The sequence below is a fragment of the Nymphaea colorata genome, chromosome 2 (genome assembly GCF_008831285.2).
Source record: "Nymphaea colorata isolate Beijing-Zhang1983 chromosome 2, ASM883128v2, whole genome shotgun sequence".
NCBI lineage: Eukaryota > Viridiplantae > Streptophyta > Magnoliopsida > Nymphaeales > Nymphaeaceae > Nymphaea > Nymphaea colorata.
Genome location: NC_045139.1, coordinates 361,423 through 381,296, shown reverse-complemented (window position 1 = coordinate 381,296; position 19,874 = coordinate 361,423). Strand labels below are relative to the sequence as shown.

The following is a 19,874-nucleotide window of genomic DNA, read 5'->3' as shown; positions in this document are numbered from 1 at the left end:
TTCTAAGAAAAATCAACATCACACTTTATTTGATTGCTCATGTTTGATATCAATTACACCAGTCCTTGGTTTTGCATTCTGGACACACTCACAATTTCCAGCCCCTGCTTTCACCATATGCATGCGATAACAACTTGTTATTTTCTGGTCCAACTCATAATGGTAAACCATCTTTTTCAAAGGCTTCATATCAAGGTCAATGAAGTGAACCTGTGGATGTATTTAAATACGCTCATGTTAATTATTTAATAAAAGCAACCAACAGTACAACAATTGAAGCCAACCAATATTCTTCAGGAAACAGTAAGTAAAATTTCATATTGACTAATGAGTGAGAAAAGACACACACACGCACATGATACAGAATGAAAAAAGCAATTGCACAATTAACTGTAAAAGTGATTGCTGATCAGATCTCAGTGCAACTGGGAATCAAATTTAATGATGACAAAGTGCTTTTTGCAGTGATGAGATCACATATTTTGCCCCTTGGATCTTGGCAATAGAAGACATGCCAAAGTAGAAATAGTCTATTAGGATTTTGCTAAATAGGTACTTTTAAGCACATAACTTGATTCTTTCTTCATTTTCATTACAATGAATAATACTCAAATACTAGGAAACAGATAATCATGTTCATCCTTGGAACTTGGAAGTAGTCAACATGTAGGAACAGGCAAAAAGCAGTACCATTGTCAAGCTGCGAACAAAATTTAAGACGTACAGGTTCCGATATATATTTATACACAGACACATTGAAGCTTATACATTAAGTCAAGACTTTGAATGATGAAGCAAGCAGCAACGGACATTTTATGTAAAGCCAATTGTAGTACATTAACACAAAACCACAGAAATAATATGAATTGAAACAACTGTTGTCTGGTGATAACACGAATGAAGTTGTAGAACATAAATCCATGCCAAAAAGACAATGTCCTCTATGGTATCACAATTACTTGATGAATTTCCTCAGGACTTTTCAAGAGAAACGAATAAAAAAGCAAGACCTTCTTTGATAAGCAAACATCCGTAAAAACAAACTAAAATAAAGAATTATCTTTGACAGGAACTTAAAAAAGAACAAGAAAACAAATGCTGAAGATGGATGAGCGTGTAAAACAAATAACTATACATGATTTAATTTATTATGTAAAACCTTAGCTAGCTAGCCCAGGCTTGAACAGCTATGATGGTAACAACAGAAATAAACCCTCAGTATTACTATTACCTTGTAATTGAAACTTTGACTTGTTGATGTCAGATAGATAGAGTCATATATGTCATCCATCTCTCCATCACGTCTGGGTTGAAAGCTAATCATAACACTGCAATCTTTTGCAGTTACAGATATGAGATACTCCCTTACGATTTTTAAGCTCTCCTCCAATGGAAGAGAATGGAAGAAAGAACACCGCTGTATCATTTCCTCATCATGCAAGTTCTTGCATATGTTGCATGGCTGCGAGATTATGTCATAATATGCATGAATTGCCCCTTCGATATCAAATAGGTCAAGTTTTTGAACCTCAAGAAGCTTATTTAGTACTCCAGAATGGTGAAATGCCTCTGTAACCAGTTCTATAAAGCTTGAGAGACGCATATCATTGCTAGCCTTGATCACACCATCAAGCATACCCACAAATTCTTTGCCTCTTTCACATGCATCCATCAAAGAACATGTAGCTTCAGAGTAACCACCCAAGCCGCCATAAATGAGCAATCCATCCAAAAACACACGAAAATTGTTTTGTGGAGTAGTGAAGAGAGATTCAATAGCATGGGACATTCTTTCTCTAGATCCAGAGAATAAACCTAGCGGATCATATAGGCTTAACTCTGATATCTGAAACAAAACCAGGCAGGAATCATGGGTGAGACGAGAATGTATGACGAAAACCTACCAAGACATGAACTAGCAAACAAGACTCCCAAAAGTGTCAAGCTTTCTGGAGCTTTTGGAAATCCATTTCCAAACTAACTATTTGTCTGCTTGGTGCAACCAGGTAAGAAAGCAAAAGAGTGTACAAAGGTTCACATGAAAAAGGAGCAAAGAACAACTTGTTTAGGAGTCGAAGGCAATTACAATGTGTGAAATTTGTAACGTGTAAAAGCAGCATGACATATTAGCAAATAGTTGTAAATAATGTAGCAACTTGAAATTTGTGAACCTTGTAACCGAAGACTTCAACTTCATGAAAATCCTCTCAAAGTCAGTTGCAGTTTGGTTTAAATCTAGACTTCTATAGCAATTTGAGAGAATCAATACCTCTCCTTGATGAAATTTCAGGGCTTGGTGCATTTTGAAACGAGAGACCTTCTTCTTGATAGCATTTGCTTCGGCTATGAAACTTGAGAAAGGAAGAAATCCACATTTTGGCTGGTTAGTTGTAACCCAATGGGCAGCGAACAGGGGAAAAGGAAAGAAAAGAGGTCACAAGATGAGAGTGTCAATGGAAGGAAACAGCAAAGCAGAACAGGACTTATTTACTAAAGTTTCAGAAAAGACACCTTTACTTCCACAGCAATGCAGTGGCTCTCTGACAGCAGACCTGAAATGACAGAACAAAGCCACCTTGAGGCTTGCACACAAGTGAGAAAATAAAAAGCGAAAAAGAAAAAACTGGAAGCATGAAAAACAAAAGAACCTACAGAAAGAAACAGAAATGTGTCCATCTAAGAAGCATTTTCAAAATTCTTTATTAGCTGCTTGTATAGATTAAGGGTGCTTCAAGTTCATGATAAGTCACAATGCAACAGACAATGAAGCAAGAAATGCTGAATTTATGATTCCCAATATAGTTTTTTTTCTTAATCCTCAGTATTCACACTTGACACGCTACTGAATACATAAAACTGCTTTCACATTATTTAATTTGCTCAGGCCAGATGAATTGCTGGAAATGTACTAGAGATAAATATTGAAATGAGTAGCCCACAGAAACAATTAATACAACAAAATAACATACACCAGTTACATTACCACAGTCACATATTTTGAAAAATGCACATGAATTATCTTTACCGTGTGAAAATAAAGAATGGTCAGACATAAGAAGAGCATAATCACAGAATGTGTTGACTTTGGCAGCGTCAACACGCCAAACTGGGCGCAGGCCAATAATCCTCTTCTCCACTTCCTCAAGGAATTCCTTTGATACTCGGACCAGCCTCTGACAAGTTCAAGAAAAAGGCTATCCAAAATTAGGACCATGAAGCGCATGATCTCTGAATCAAACAGAAGAATAAAAGCTGAAGTGCAAATTTAACAATTCCCAGTATATGCTCCTTGAACAAATTATTCAATCCATAGATCATGAAAAATCATTCTCAAAGAAATAAAGACACATCTGCTCTTGTTTTTTTACAAAACCCATCAAAGGCTTCTTTAATATTAAACTGCACTTTAAGAAGATGGTGATTGCCATATTGCATAACAAGAACCAAAACTTTCCAGCCATTGAATGATTTCCATGTTAGCAAGGTATAGACTATGTTGCAAGGATGTGTAACAAAACGGGTGTTGTACACGAGTTGACATAGGCACACATGGGCATGGGTACTGGACAAGACAAAATACATTCTAGGTCCTATTGTACACTAGTTTATATTTTATGCATATAAATAACTATCTCACATGAGCCAGGAGTGGAGAGTGGGTTGGGTTGCTATAGTAGTATCAAAGCCAGTTCAAAACTTGGACCTAAGGTCCCACACGTGCGGACACGTGTGCATTAAAAGGTGTAGATTATAACACTGCAAAAGTTTAGTCATGCATCTATGATTGTGAGAAATCTTGGGAGAGTTGTTAAGTGATTAGTTGTCATGGTTCCTAGTTTTTCTTCGGATTGGAACTGAAACTGCTAGGGAGCATGTTAGGATCCGTCAGACCAAGGGGCCCGAGCCCGGTGTGAGAGTGAATTGAGCTACTACAATTAAGATAGACAAGACTGAAGAACTTATGTAGTCATGTTCGAAAACAGACGCAGAGACCATGAAGAGTTTTCTTTCCCAAGCCATTTCTATGATTCATTATAGTTTTGGAATTCAATCCGAATAACAAAGTTTATCTTGGGCTTCTTGCATTTTTGCAGAAGTTTTGATTAGTTTTCCATAATGAACAGCAATGAACTTCAAGCACAGTAAAAACAAAATTACCATCTTATAAGGGAAAAAATGAAAGGATAATTGTTGAACATTTGTCTCATAATCTCACAAAATACAACAAATTACAAATAATTTATATCTTCTTCAATAAACCAAAGGAGCTGCTTTCTGGCAATGCCCAACCGTTGAACTAAAACAGAAAAATGGCAAAAATGGTATAAAAGTGACCAATAACTTGATGTGCTATCATGAACTTTGCAATAGTTATTTCGATCTCATAAAATTTCTTAAATTTAATTTGTTTATACATGTCCTAACTTTAATTTCTTGAATGGAATAACAACTTTATCTTCTTGAACATAACATGAGAAAAATCATCATGTATTAAAAAATGATATCTGAAAACAGTAACTGTTTCTTAGTTATTAAAGATTACCCCTGCATCAGTATGTGTGTAACCTAACAAAGGGCACATTACGTGCAGGGCAAAAAAGTGGGAGATCATTTCTTTTGAAGAGCATATCACAAGTTCTGGCATGTCTTTCCAAAGAAGCTGTTCATGTGTGGTCAAGATTGTAGCACTGGTGACTGCTTCAGATTTCTTTAGAGAAGCCTTTGGGACACGGATGACTTTGCCAACCTGAAATATCCAGAAGTGGATAAGAACGCAAAGTAAAATAACCATGAACATTTTGAAAAAAAACATTAACGAATTGTAAGCATCAGACCAGCCGAAAATATAACGCTAGAAGTTATAAAAGCGAACCGATGAGCTGATATTTTGAAGGACAAGCACTCAATACAGCAGTTGCACAAAACTAGAAACAAAAGTTGAAGTATGGAAAGCTCCAAGAATCAACATACAAATGCAGATGAAGAACCAGAATATCCCAAGACTAGATTGGCAGCTCCTTCTCCCCTATATAGCCAATCATCTGCATCCTTTTCTTCCAGAATCAGCTCCATATTGATGAACAACTGCAGCCACTGCACATTCGTAAGGATAGAAAAAACCCATAATCCCAAACCTACACAGGGAAGTCAACTCTGAAAAACAGTAACTTAATGACTACCGAAAGATAGAAGTCACGGCGCGTGAGAGAGTGGAAAAGGAGAAAGCTTCGTCTCGCTAAAAGAAGAACTTACAGTCTACAAATATGACAAGTTTCAGCGAGATGGTGCTAACCTCAGAACCTGTTATAGAGGTGGAATACAAAAATTGCCAAGACATTGATTTTGCAAAGAAAACAGAGGAACCATATGCAACAAGATCAAAATCAAACATAGAAAAAGATAAATAACCAAAATTCAACCGAATATAGGCAGACCATGTGACGACCCTATTTTTTCAAAATCCAAAATCGTTTTGAATTAAAAATCATAGCACATGGAAATAAATTTTCAAAAAATCAACTTGTAATACCATTAGACATCATTACCAATTAACTCCAAACTGCCAACATTTAATTAATAAATTAAAACAAACCTTCTAAGTAAATGTTTCATGAAAGGTAGAGAATACAAATGTCTAGGACATTTAATATTGCAAAATCCAAATCATAACAGGGTTCAGTTGGGTAGCATCAGATCATCGTACAGTGCAGTAGCCTTGTCACCATATTTTCTATTCACGATCTCCTCAAAGGGAAAATTAGGGATGAGAACTTGATGAAGTTGTCAGTACGATGTCTACAATTGGTTTATTCTGACATACCTTATCACCACATGAAATCAACAGATTTAATACATATCTTCAATATAAAATATGCATATGGATGATGAAAACGTATAACAGGCAATTACAACCACAATACATGGATGTCTATGCACATGCATGCATTATTTATTATCTGTTGGTATGCTTACAGCCATAATGCAAAACTCTTCGCAACCACTAATCATGCATAAATGTGTATGCTCAATCAGAGTAAATAAAGTATTAGAAATGACCATCATACGATTCATATACATTAGTTAGCAAAGCCATAATATCATAATAATATACATGTGGATGCATAATTTTAATCAAGTCTTCTCCAAATTTATATCTGTATGCAATTATTAACATAAGATACATGTAAAACGAGGCAAAACGTGTTTTACATAATTTGAAGTTACTCCTTTTAAAATTTATTAACATGTAAAGTTATTAACATTGTAAAATAAAGGGTCGCGAGTCATTTTTTGCAATTATTTTTCAGAAAATGAGGCGAGTTAAGCACAAACTAATCACAAAGTGTTTCTGAAGGCGCGGATTTGAAAATTTTCGTATCGAACGTATATAAACCCCATCTCAAGCCCGATCTGCCATTTTCACCCACTCTTTCTCTCTCCTCTCGATTTTTTTTATCCGACCGAAGTTTCTCACGGCTGTTCCGGCCACCTCCGGCAACCACTGGCAGCTCCAGCCAGCGACGGTGGGACGGCGCCTGCCAAACCCATGGTGAGTTTTCATTTATTCCTTCATTCATTTGTTTTATTTTCATTTTTGTTTTCCCTTCTTCTTTACTCAGGGTTTTAAGGTTTTGGGTTCGGCGGGAGAATAAACAGCCAGTGCCTCCCGCCTGCCCTGCCCGGTTTCAGTGGCCAACTCCGGTGATCGACAAGGCCACCGGCGAAGGCCCAAGGTATGCTTTCCATTTTTTTTTTCAATCATTACTACTTTCTGCACATGCCAGGTCAAAAGGGGGAAGCAACATTGAGGCAGCAAGATAAATCAGTCGTTCCCCATCACACGCTTCGATTCTTCATTTCCATTCTTTAAGCTATATGATAAGCAGGGGGATGCATAGGTTATGCATCGCTCGTGCTTACGAGATATGATGGCATGCAAGGGCATTAACTAACAATTATCATGATCTAAGTAAAGCTGGTAGAGGAAGGATAGACAGGCATGTACATACGACAGTGATGTCTACGAGATAAATCAAAACATATTTGCATATAAGGAACATCATCCGACTCAAGCTCATAGAAATACAGATGCACAATATTAATCACATAGAATCATGCAGACGGATATAGCTTTCCTGTGGAGATGTAACCAACAGTGCAATTAACAGATAGACATCGGTACCTTTCTTTGCGCGAGCTGGTCCTCAATGCACGCAACTCAACAAGAATGACAGAGAAGGAGAAAACAAGAGGAAGGAAAGAGTAGATACACAGATATGAAGGACCAGAGAGGGGGAGAAAGAGTGAGAGAGATTAGCGTCTTGTCTCCGCAGACATTTGGCACGTCTTCCTGCTGGCGGTGGCAAGCACGTCAGAATTAAGGCCCTCCTTGCTGCGCCTACATGCTAAACCGTGCAAGTCAGAAATCCTGCAGGTCGACCCTGCTCAGTAAAAGGAATAAAAGGCCCTCGGGCCTCGGCTGGATGTTATATCGCTAGTCAAAATCTGACTTTTTAGAATTGCAGATTGGATGCAGGTAATTTTCTCTAATCCAAATATATATCGCCGTATTTGCATTTCTACTTATTGAAAAGATTAGATATCGGTGTTTCTCCGCTTAAGATCTGGTTAAAAGGTTGGCATTTAGAAAATGACAGATAAATATTTGGATTTCATTTTAAATAAATAACTTATATTCGATACATATACATCACCAATAAAACTATTAAAACCAGTAGTCTTGAATTCGAACAACTGTCACTGTATTTGTTTTCTTTTCTGAGGACCCTTTTTTCGCAGATACGTCAAGCGGAAATGCAAGGAGATTATAATGGACATTGGAAAGGTTGTCATTCATAATCATGAATCAATGTCGCTTGAATCCTTTCTTGATAGAAAATAATTGGCAAATTTTGTCCGCAGAAACTTTCTGCCAACCTGAATTTTTGACCCTGAGAAATCTAACAAAGAACTATGGGCAATCTTCGATCCATTCTGCAACCAGGACCTGAAAAACTAAACCCCGTCCACTATCTTAGACAAACATCCCAGCAAATTCTACGGCTTAGCGTACAAGCACGCTGTGACCTTCTAATTAATATTATAGCATGATTAAACTGACGAGTAATTAGATGTGGGGTTCCTTCAAAATGTCGAGCTTTGACAAAGCCACGAGTGGGTAGAGAAAATCAGAAGCCTCTTGTTTTGATCTTCCAAAGTATGAACTTTTCTCTGTCAATTCCTTCCGCGCATTCAGCCTCCTGGGATCTTTTCCTTTTCAGTTAGTTCGCTCAACTCATTCATGCATCACTTTCTAATCAGTTGTTAAAAGTAATATGATTTGAATTCCATCAAAAATTTCAACTTGAATCGAGTTTGATTCCAAATGTTCTCCTCAAACCTGCACTTTACCTCATTTAAGATCAGTCTGTTTGTAAAAAGAACTTATAGAAAATCTACAAAATGGGCAGTGTGCTAGAAAGGATGCAGCATACTGAATCTATGAACATGAATCTCTGCGATGCGAAATGCCGAGTAATTTTAGGACCATGTTGCGTGTATGGGCGTATATATTTCAGTAGATCAGTAACAAAACAAACTTGTTTTCTTTTCCTAATCTACAAAAGTGGCCGATGCGAGCAGATGTGTATCGGCTCACATAGTGTTTGGTTTAAGGTTTCCGATACGCCTTGGAAACCTATGTATACAGCATTGCTACGGATAATTAGGCAACTGCGAGTTCGAAACTCATAACAGTTATCCTTTACTGTAAGATTATTGAACGAACGCTTCCATAAGCGGGGATCCCAAGTGATTACCCAAGGAATCCCGAACCATTCATGTCTCGGCCACGAGATTGTTCTTCCTTGGTGAGGAAGGAAAAGAAGAAGGTGATTGCAGTCCGCTGTTAATGCCTCTTCTCAGATTTTAGAAATTCAGTGATTGGCAGTTTCCTCTCATTGTCCCATCTATTTAAGGCCCTTCAAGATTTCCTTTTCTTGGACAACCAACGACAGCTTGTTTGGTGCAAATGTAAACTTGTTGGTTAATCCCCTATTTATATATCTTTGTTGTTTAGGCGGCCATGAGATCACAAACATGCCAAATTCGTCGAGGGCCTGTTTGTTTCGCCGGCATTTTGTACCTCTTTTTTCATCAGACACGGTGTCTTTCTCATGGAGGCCACTGAAACCGATGCCTCATTTGGGATTCGGAGGTCGGAACCAATAAATATTTTTCTGCAAAACTTCAGTTTCATGTGAACTGAGTCACGGCTCCCCACTGAGAAAGATATTTCCCACAGGAAGACCATCCCTGCTCATTGATGACGACTTGAGGGAGTAGATTTGATGTTAAGATCGACAGAACTGTGACGTCGCTTGATTCCCCTCACTAGACACATTTCCAATCTTAGAAGATCTTTAGGTACGTTGTACCTTTCTGTTTGCATCCATGGTTGGTGTGAGTTTGTGGTTCACACAAACAACTGAGTCCAACTGCTTAAGATCATGAACCTGAAGCATGTGAAACTTAACCATCAAGAGACTATGAAGAGCAAAGTAGGCCAAGATTGTTCATGAAATTCAGATGGATCAGCCAAGTTGGACTTCTAGTTAGGCATACAAATGTTGGTTCATACCAGTAGAATGTCGATTTCATACCAATGAAGAAATATTGTGGCCACCATACAAGAACTTGGATCAAACCGGCCGATTTTTATCAAAACCAGACTGAAATCTCAAGTGTCAATTCGACGGGTAACAGCCTACATGAGTTAAAAGCGACAGAGATCTGTAAACAACTCGGTCTCCTTCAAAAGTTTGGCTTATTGATTTTTTGCTCTTCTGTTTCTGCATAGTGGTCAGACCTGATTTTTTGTTTTTGCAGTAACTTGTTTGCAGCAAATTAGCTGCAACCATTAAACTGATAATGCCAAGATCTTTTCCCCTATTTCACGGAAAACAAGATATTTTTCCCTTTCGATGTTCAATTTAAGTTTCCAATCCAATATCTTCAATCTCATAGCTGACAATTTTCCTAACCTATTCAACAGTTACTGACCCTGATTTCTTACCATGTTTGTATTTTACATGGCTGATCATCGCAAACAGCTGACCAATTAAAGGAATGAAGTTCAGAAAGCAGTCATGGGGAAGGTTACATTCAAACCAGTTGGATGGATAAGGAATTTTGCCAACCTGTTACTTCTTACAGATGTGATTACTTGCATAAAAAAAGATGAGTTCCACTGCTATGAACTTCCACCTTTGACTAAGAAAACAAGGAAAAAATAGCGAAACTGAATGAAAATTCTGAGGGATTAAGGAAAACAAAGCAAATTTCACAGAAAATAATCCTAAGCTAAATATAAATATGATCGTTCTCAAGATAATCCTTCTACCAAGAAAACTAAATTTCTTTTGCATATTTAAGATTACCAACAATCATTATCCAAATGTAGGTCCAAATTAATGATTTTTTGCAAGAGAAAGGTGAGTTTGGATCAGCTTCTGCATCACTCATGCCATCCCATCAGAAATCAGATCCACGTTGGTAATTCAGGACCACCCTGCTCCCTCTCTCTCTGTCTCTCTGTGATCTCAAATTCAGAATTTTCTTTCACAATCTATGCTTAAAAAAGGAAAAGCATTTTGCGCATTTATCATGTAATCGTGAGAAGCATCAAAATCAATGCATTGGTTTAAAGAGTTATAGAAAGGTCATGATTTCTTACAGCCCACAGACAACAAGAGATGGAGTGGCATTCTTATCTCAATGGTGCCCGTTGTTCCCCATTAACAGTCTAAAGTGGGGTGAAAGGCCCCAGCACAACACCATTTTAGGATCCAAAACTTTTATTCAGCCTTCCTCTTTGAGTGATTCCTCCCTGTTGCTTAGGCTTTCTGCTTCACTCATGGTCCTGTTGCTCTTTTCCTTTTCCCCTTCCTCCCTTTTTTTTCTTCATATCTAGTAGTTGCTCCAATCACTGCTTGACACGTGGCACATCACCCACTGAAACACCTTTAGCACTCGGCCTAAGTTTGCTGTCAGGGCCCCAAAAGCACCTGTCCTTTAGTTGGAAATCTAATTGACTAATCTATAATCATCTTTTTCTGTGTAGGCTTTACTGGTAATAGTTCTTTAAGTTACGATGAGATTGTCTATGGCTTCATTGGGGAATTAAGTGGAGATCTAGTGATGGAGGACGAGTTACCAGATGCACATACTTTAGCTTTGCTTAATATGGTGGTCTTGCAAGGATGAGAAAAAAGAATTCCTTTTCTAGAGAAAAGGATACCTGCCTTTTCCACAAAGGTGACCAACCATGTCGCTGGGATAACACAGGAAAGGGAAAAGGTTGAGTAAATGGATGTTGGCATGTCATTATCATCTCCTAGAAAAAACCAGAATAGTCATCTTTTGTCTAAACAGTACACTGTGTTTTTGGTATTATATGAAACCATGCTAGCTATCAAACTAAATTTCAAATGCTTGGTAGAACAATCCAGCAATTACATGTACAACTGATAAGCTACCTCTAATAAGATTGAAAGGGAAATAATAGACCCTGGAACGCTTCAAACAGAGTTTTTCCATATAGAATGGCAAGATTAGTTGGGAATTGATTCAGGCAGCTTGATTTTCTGATCTCAAACACCTTCTGTTTTCCTCCACCTGTAGTAGTCATATAGACAAATACAAACACAACAGTTTTCTTCAATTATGTGTGAAAGCTATCAGGCACCTTGGAGAACTAGGAAACCTAACTAGTGCCCAACACAATAAGAATATATTCTTCCGAATGTATTTAAGATTCTGGAACTAGGTGCTGAACTTTTTACACTTTCTGTAGACAGGAAACGTATCCATATGCACAATGCCCTCTTAAATATATTAAACATGCTTTCTGGATCTCGATCCTTCGAGAGGTGATTCAATGATTTTCTTAGAGTCGCAGTTTGTTGATTACAAGCATATGACACCAATCATGATTCATATGGATGATGATTCTAATAGCCTAACTGAGAAATGAGTGTTTTGTTTTTTTGTGCTCGAGTGAAGAACCTTTCAATAAACATCGTTTTCCTTCTTGCGACATAATTGACTACTGCCCATACGGCCAACTACAAAACACTACAGTATGAAGTCATCCAAGAGATATTACCAAAGAAACCAAATCTCACATTTAGTGTGTAGTTGAATTGGTGGTCTCTTCAGGCAAGACAATGTACAAACACTTGATTTGCAAATTCAATGCATGGTTCCGCCATTGACGTTTACTTGGATCCTCATCCAAAAGAAAGTGTTTGTAAATTAAGGCCTCTGCTGAGGCATTGAGAAGGGAGGAGGGTGTGTGTCCTTTCAGAACAAAAATAAATATACAAGGGGTGGGCCTCCTGCTTATTCGTGGAGTCAAGTCTGTGGACTGTGCGCAGGAAGTTGCAGGAGAGGCCGATGTAAAACGAAGGGTCATGGCAAGTGGCAGACTAGGAATAGGATATGCTTGGCAGGTAGGCTACGTTTCTTGATATATATGTTCCTTGAAATGTGTCTTACAGAATCCCCGTCTGTACCTCGGTATATTTCCTTGCTCTTTCCTCCTTACCTACTCTCAATCATGCAAACATGGAGAGAGAGAGAGACAGAGAGTAAAAGGACCAGGAACATGGTGAACTTAAATGTGGGGTCCTTTTTCTTAAGAAGCAGTCTGAAATCCAGGAAAGTCAAGATAAAAGGTGTGAATTAATACTAGATAATGAAAATATCTGTCATTTTTTCTTTTTCTTTTTTTTTTCTTTTAACCATCCATCATAATCGATCAAACTTCTCTAATTAAATAGCTGGGTGACTAATGGAAATCTGGAGTCACCATTCAATATGTATATATACATATATATAGGAAGAGAGAGAGAGTCTGCGGCACATTATGGTGCAATATGGAGGCAAGAAAAGGGATAAATAAAGGAAAGAGCAGCAAGCATCGAACCAGGTCAGGTAGAACCTCTCAGGGAGAAAAGAGAAGCATTGTGCTGAGGTCCCTTTAAAAAGGGTAATGACCTGAGTGGATTCTTTGTTTTGCAGATCCTTGTTGCCTTTTGGCCTCTCATGGCCGCCTGGGTAGTGGAAAAAGGTGAAGGCCACGCCCCTCTCTCTCGATCAAACACCAGAAAACCAGTGCCCACAGTAAACACCCCTTGAAGCTTTTGTCCCCAGCCAATCCCAATGGAGGCCTTCTAGAATTTGCCTGTCAAGACAAAGGGTCACTTTTGGTACTTGAGCATATTAAAGCTGCTGCCTTCTCCATCAAACCAAAAATGAAACCCACAATTGCAAATATATTGGAAGGATGCGAATTATTTCTTCGCGTTTTCTAGAGGAAAAAGAAAGAGTTCGCATCAAAATCAGACAGGAACAAAAAAATATTCTTGGTTCCTCCTCTCTTTTCTTCCGCGAACAAAAATTCGCCGTTTGTCTGTGTACATATGGATAAATAACTCTTTCACGTAAAAACTCAAGACCGAGAGAAAGGGGGAATATATTCCAGGGAGCAAGTGGATGGGATTTTTGAGGGAGAGTGGCGTTAATATTTGAACTGTAACCACATTTTGGGGGAAAAAACAAAGAGTGGGTATAGAACTGTCTAAGCAATCTGACCTCACTTTATCAACACAGCAAAAGCAGGATTGTATTTTGATATGAACCAATCTTAAATGCAAACAATTTCCCTCATCTGGTTTGGCATGATTTCTCATTATTTTATGTCCGTCTCCAACCAGCTTTACCGTTTTTCATTGGCATGCATAATAGTAGTAAACTAGTATTGTTGTTGCTATTTTAATTATAATATGTGTATAAATGGCAGCAAAAGTGGTGGCAGTGACGGCGGTGGTGGAGGAGTTGATAACAGTAAGTGATTAAAATAAAGGAGCAACCGTGTCATTTTGTGACAACACTTGCTGTGTATATATCTCTGTGTGCCTGCATGTCCTGCCATGCATAGTGCATGCATACATGCGGATATATATGTTTAAGCTCATGAAAAGGTAATTTGGTGGACCAAAATACTTGCTTTTGTTACAGTTTGGCATGAATCTCCTTTTATGGTTTATATAGGTGAAGAACACTGTGTCCATATATACTTTAGGTCAGAACTAAAAACTGTACCTTATAAGTAATATATTCTACAGGATCGAAACCTAAATTCGACAATTGCGTTGTGCTTTCTCTTATGCATTAATATATGTTCTGTCGCGACCAAGAAAGTTCCAGGGTGTGAAATTACAGGCTGTGATTTTTTACAGTACTGGAAAATCCTGCATCCATGTGCTCGAATCCCCCGATTCTAAAGGCAGTCCCCACTCTCCACTTACCAAAATATGCAAATCAGACGCTCTTTAAATGTTTCTGAGGAATAAGAAAGAGAAAAAAAATGAAAAAAAAAAGTGAACAGTTAGTAAATATTGGCATCCTTTCGACGTTTGTCATGTAGTTTTGCTGATTGGGTTAGGCATATAATATATACCAGAGAGGGAGAGAGAGAGGGACCATGAAAATTGACTTTTGGGGGCCTGTGGGTCTCCATGCCTGCGCCCTATGCGAACCATGAAAAGGATGGGGAAACGCTGCCAGCAAGGAGAGGAATCCATTCCCTTACTGCGTGCACTGTGGTATCCTCCCTCCATTCACCTCAGGCATTTCTATCTTAATGGAATCAGATGCTAATCTTCAAAAGCATAAACAATTATGATGCCCAATCCATTGACTGTTTAATCAACGTGCAGAGAGGGAGGGGGAGAGAGAGACAGAGTGTGTGTTTTGGGTACTGTGAAAATAAAATAAATTAACTATTCACTGTTTCCGTGATGCTAAAGTTTTCCCGACATGAGAGACCCGCGCACTAATCTTTTATCGGCACGACCCACCTTCCGAGAGGAAATCAGAAGACCACGTCGCTTTTATCCTCGCGGGAATGAGACAAGGCTCAGAGAAGCAACCAACAGCAAGAGGCTCGAAGCGATAGAGCCAACACCAAGAATTTTGTTCATGCGGAGGGAGCAAACCTGGCAGGCGACAAGCATGCTCAGACGATGCCCACTGGGAAAGGGATGAAAGCTTCCAGATCCAGACTCTTATAATTAGATCCAACAAACACTGTGAGAAGAGATAGAGATGGCATGTGATTACTAATATTTTATACAATCCAAAGCCTCTGAAGAAGTCCCTCCCAAGTCCAAAATATCTACAAGAATACAAGACTCATTAATTACATTCCTAGTCTAGGCCCCCGGCACGCATCCGGCCGACGGGGTTAGGTTCAGTACACAGTACTCTCATGGAAGCAGACTTATCTGGCACTGTTATTTCCGTCGGCTTCGTGGGCATTTCTTTGTCTTTTCTCGCCGGTGCTTCGAAGCACACAAAGCAGATTACGGGCAAAATCATTTTAAAAGGGGCGGAGGGACTAGAGGAAGGGGGAAGAATGTCACCACTCTACAATATACAAATGGATCGACAATATCCCATGCTTGAGTAGGTGAAAAAATGGAAAAGAAGAAAACAATATAATTGTTCCAGCAGCGGCTTGAAAGAACAAAATTAAACCAAAAAACATCACAAGAGAGTAAGAATTGACAATTCGACAATAAAATACCGGGGGCAGCGGCTCCCAGGAAGGAATGCTCTTGTCGCCTCCTCGCGCCATCCACCTTGTTCCCCCTAAAGTACAATAAGATAAAGTCGCTGTAAGACGTTCCAGAAAAATTTGATTGAGTACCCTTTTCCAATGCCGACACTGTCCTGACACTTTTCACAGGCATTCTTTTACAGCCAGGTTCAGTCCTAATTAAGATCATTAGGGGAATCAGGAAGAGCAAAACAGAAGGCAAAAGAAAATTGAATTGCAGAGGGAAGGCATTAATCCCAAAAGACTTGGCATTTACCCTGTTGCAGCAGAAAGCTACGGAACCAATTACATAAATGTGTACAAAATGAAGCATTTTACATCTCGACGACAGATAGAGTGAGATAATTACAATAAGACTTTGACTCTCTTCATCTGCATATTTTATGTAAATTAATATATAATGTTTCATATTTATAGGAGGGCTTAAGCAAAATAGCAACTCTAGATGAAGCAAAAAAATCCACAGGATTTTTTGGGGAACTCTAACATCCTAGTCGCATTGGCTCTGAACAACCAGAGCGAGAGATTCCTGGCGCTGGAATTGAATTTGTTTGGCAATGAACGCATCCACGGTGCGCTGGAACTCCTCACTGCTCAGCACCGAGACATAGGCCTCATCGTACTCGTAGGACCAAGCCCCCAAGGGCGGGTTCAACTCCCGCATGCTCTTTTCCGTCTCTGTCCTCCGCAGCTCTCGTCCGATTTTCCGACAGGTTGCCTCCTGCTTCTCCGAGAGGCTCCTCCGATAAGCGTGCGGCTCTCGGGACTGCTCCACGACGCAGACAGGCTTGTCCTCGAAGACCGTCTCCTCCTCCCCCCGCCCCTGCTCCGCGCGCGGCGGGACCACGGGAGGGTCGTCGCACCCCTCCCAGGCGCGGGAGGCCTGCGTTTGCTCGCTGTTGCGGATGAACTCGTCGTAGAGGTCGCCGGAGAGGCGCCGGCGGCCTAGAAGGCCGGATTTTGCGAGGAGCGTGACGACGATGGCGTTGCCTATCAAGAAGACGACCTTCTGGCTGGCGAGCATGTGGAGGAAGAGGCAGAGGTAGTCGCCGGAGGCCCTTGCAGCCGCCGGAAGGCGAGAGGAGAACCAGGGAAAGAGGAAGAAGAGGACAAGAAAGGCCTCCACACACCTGAAGAACTTGCCTATATGGTGCGTCCTCTTGAACTTCCTCATGGCCATGGCTTTCTCCGCTTTCACCGTGTCGAACTCGAACCCGTCCATCGCAGTTTTTCTTTCCCTCTTCTGCTTACTTGCTTTTCTCTGTCTCCCGGATAAGAATATCAGGGATATGAAAATCTAGTTCATTCCCGGAGCACTGTTAACAGTCGGCTTCATAAACTCTTTCTCGAAAGGAAGCGAAGAAGGCAGGGTTCGGTAGGAGCAAAATGAAAACTTTCAGTTTCAGCAGAGATGACGAACTCTAGCTTAATATGGAGAAGATTTAGGAAGAAGAATCAGACAAGGGCCAGAAATGTGCGATCAATGTCAGGGAGAACAAAAAGCCTCTCCTCATCCAAAAGCAAATTTGCTCAGAACAAGGCAAAGAGAGGAAAACAAAACAATGGAGAGATTCCTACGTTACAGACGCAGAGGGAAAGATATGTTTCCCGGGAGAGATCAATCTCCCTTCTACCACTCCACCTCTAAACTCGAGGCTTTCATGATATCCGCTTTCTTCAAAGCGTTTTCCCGTCGTAAAACTAAAAGCCTCTTCTTCGATCTCAGAAAGCGACTAAAACTCCGGACTTCGAGCGGCGCCGGTCAACAATCTCCGGGCACTCCAAAAAACCAACAGAGAAGAAAACAGAAAACCAGAGAAGGACGATAGATCGAGGCACGCAGAGTGCGCTCTATTATCCAACTTCTTCGCTTCAAGCTTCCGTCTGAGAAAAGGACGGTCGGACTCAGAGATATCTCCGTTCTTCGTTTTCTGCAGCTTATCAGACTGAACGCACAGAGGAGGGTACTCCCACTGAGAGAGAGAGAGAGAGAGAGAGGCGGGGACTTTGAAGGCGGAGGTGGAGATCTCGGCACGCTCCTTTTATAGTGTTGTGAGTATGTGCGGGTTTTTGAAAAAGAAAAAGGTCGATCTTTTCGAAACTGGAAATTCAATTTAACCACGGTAAAGGCGCCATGGGGCTAACCCATGGTTAGGAGTCGGGAGCGTTTTCCGTGGGCCCCACCACCCCCAAGGGCTGGCTTTGCTTTTCTGAGACTCGTTCAAAGATCTTCGCGATGACGCGATTAATCGCCGAGTGCTTCGACGCCATTTTGTGTCCTGCCCGAATTGCCCCTCCCCAAAGCACCCTCTCCCTCATTCAGTCGACAAAACGATACGAGAAGAGGCCCGAAACTGCTTCACCTAAATATCAGCCTGTATCGGCTAGCTAAATAAACCTCTTATCGCTTGAGATGTTACTAAAATAATATAGAAAATTAAAGTAATTTTAAATCACTGATATCACATGAAATGAGCTGATCCGTATCGACCGAAATGTTATATTTGCCGCATTGCCGATATTTTCAACAAATAACTTGGCATTGGATCTCAAAACTTGTTGGTGCACAAAATTTTTAGCCTTTTGGCGTCATGTGCAAGCCTCGGCATTGGGCTAGGCCAGCCTGACATCCAAAAACTGGGCCTGGGCTCTATCTGACTCGAAAAAACCAGAGCCTGAGCTCGGCCTAGGCCTGGTCTGATTAAATTTAAAAAAAGTTTTTAATATAAAAATAATATATAAATATAATTAATTATATTAACATATTATAAATAAATAAATATATATATATATATATATATATTAATAAAAAGGTTAAAAATAAATTATCGAGTCCGAATGGAACTTATCAGCTTAGCCCGGCCCGGTGCCCAGCCTTAATCTTGTGAAGTCTACGTAGCGATACCAATATATGCCTCTAACGCAAGACACACGTTATTAGGAGGAATCTTGTTTTATTAATGAAAGTGTGTGAAATAAAAGAGAATATCAAAGCTACTTAAGTGAAAAAGCGAGGTCTAAAGCCACATGATATTCATTTTTAATCCACTCAACTCACTGTTTATGACACTTATATGGAATCCAGAATTCATTCTAGCTAGGCGTTTGTTCTTAGATCCTTTTTTAATAAAGGCGGATTGCCGATCTCCCAACAATCCTTCATTGGAATATTGCTCCTAGTTAATCTTTTGCCAAATTTTGCCTAGAGAATGCTTTAAAAAATTTACTTTAACGGTCGAAAGTATGTTTGAGTAACTTCTATCTACCTAGCAACATATCACATATCCCACTTTTTAAGGATGGTGATAGGTGGATTAAATTTGCATCCAATATTCTACCGAAAAGGTCTGATAATGAATAAAAATTTAATTGTATTCCGATTTGAGAAATGATATTTAATTGGATTTGGAATTCAATGTTTGGACACATCATCATAGTACAGATTCAATGGAAAATTGGATCATAATTTTGGTTACCAGAGTCGAATATCGAATCGAAGAAGTTGAAATTGGGGTAGGCGAACCCGATCCGCATATCCGTATCGGAACAACAAAGGAGAAGGTGGTTTTGGGGAGGGAAAAGGGCCGCGGAGTCCAGCTCAGGTGTAGGGGCGATGAGTTTGCGGGAGAATCGGGGGGGGGAGCGGACGTCCCGAGGACGCACGGTCCCAACCCTTCAAACCCTCTCCTTATCTTTGTACTCCTGCCTGCGTACGGCCCCTTTTGAGTTTTAAATCAACAAGCAGTAAATGCATCACGTATTATAAAACAAAATGTGTGAGACAAGGCAAGCCAGACCACCGTATTGGTGACGTACCGCTCTCAATCATGGAACCGTGCGGACCCTGACCCCGCTGGTTCGCTTCGACCTCGGCTGAGTGGCTGGGCTGGTCTAGGGTTGGCCCATGCCCAGGTAACCACTCATGCAAATGATAGATTCAAACATTCGGGACTCAAACTCAGATCGGCACATGCTCTGGTCGGTGAGTTGACTCATAAACTCAGTCGAGTTTTAAAATAACTTCAATCGGGTGAGCCAAGACAAGTTAATGGTGAATCTGAGATGGTCGGACCAACCTTGACTCGTAGCCAGGTTTTCTAGCAATCCAAGTTGACTCAGGCAACTCTTAAGCCAACTCCGTGCGCCAGCCAACTACGATAAAAGCCCCCCATCCAAACAGGGTACAGGT

At 40.1% G+C, this 19,874-nt stretch overlaps 2 protein-coding genes and 1 long non-coding RNA gene across 5 annotated transcripts; 1 reads left to right on the top strand and 2 right to left on the bottom strand.

Annotated features, from left to right (window-relative positions):
* On the bottom strand, nt 1-7,325 carry LOC116248962 (inositol-pentakisphosphate 2-kinase-like). Of its 3 annotated transcripts, none has more exons than XM_031622021.2 (8): nt 7,184-7,325; nt 4,972-5,085; nt 4,544-4,747; nt 3,026-3,173; nt 2,512-2,552; nt 2,270-2,380; nt 1,229-1,846; nt 1-212 (listed from the first exon to the last, which is right to left on the bottom strand). In XM_031622021.2, exons 2-8 carry the CDS (start codon nt 5,071-5,073, stop codon nt 186-188), a joined length of 1,251 nt encoding a protein of 416 aa, XP_031477881.1. In that variant the 5' UTR covers nt 5,074-5,085; nt 7,184-7,325; the 3' UTR covers nt 1-185. The 3 variants fall into 3 exon arrangements, with proteins under 3 accessions (XP_031477881.1, XP_031477879.1, XP_031477880.1); XM_031622019.2 differs by having other exon boundaries at nt 1-210; nt 1,232-1,846; XM_031622020.2 differs by having other exon boundaries at nt 1-210; nt 1,232-1,846; nt 4,972-5,094; nt 7,184-7,323.
* LOC126409842 (uncharacterized) lies at nt 5,103-11,456 on the top strand. The gene is made up of 4 exons (XR_007572663.1): nt 5,103-6,550; nt 6,621-6,734; nt 7,170-7,537; nt 11,123-11,456. It is a non-coding gene; the product is annotated as an uncharacterized LOC126409842 (long non-coding RNA).
* A 4,438-nt stretch (nt 11,457-15,894) lies between these two features.
* Nucleotides 15,895-17,692, bottom strand: LOC116246848 (uncharacterized). Its single transcript, XM_031618740.2, has one exon. The coding sequence runs from the start codon at nt 16,905-16,907 to the stop codon at nt 16,176-16,178; it is 732 nt and encodes a 243-aa protein (XP_031474600.1). The 5' UTR covers nt 16,908-17,692; the 3' UTR covers nt 15,895-16,175.
* Between the last annotated feature and the right edge of the window lie 2,182 nt (nt 17,693-19,874).

Excerpts from the sequence above, each read along its gene's own strand:
- LOC116248962 (XM_031622019.2), bottom strand. The coding sequence starts at position 5,073 with ATGGAGCTGATTCTGGAAGAAAAGGATGCAGATGATTGGCTATATAGG. Across the intron at positions 2,553-3,025 it reads CCATTCTTTATTTTCACACG|GTCTGCTGTCAGAGAGCCAC; the intron begins GTAAAGATAATT and ends CTGTCATTTCAG. Across the intron at positions 211-1,231 it reads GTCAAAGTTTCAATTACAAG|GTTCACTTCATTGACCTTGA; the intron begins GTAATAGTAATA and ends ATACATCCACAG.
- LOC116246848 (XM_031618740.2), bottom strand. The coding sequence starts at position 16,907 with ATGGACGGGTTCGAGTTCGACACGGTGAAAGCGGAGAAAGCCATGGCC.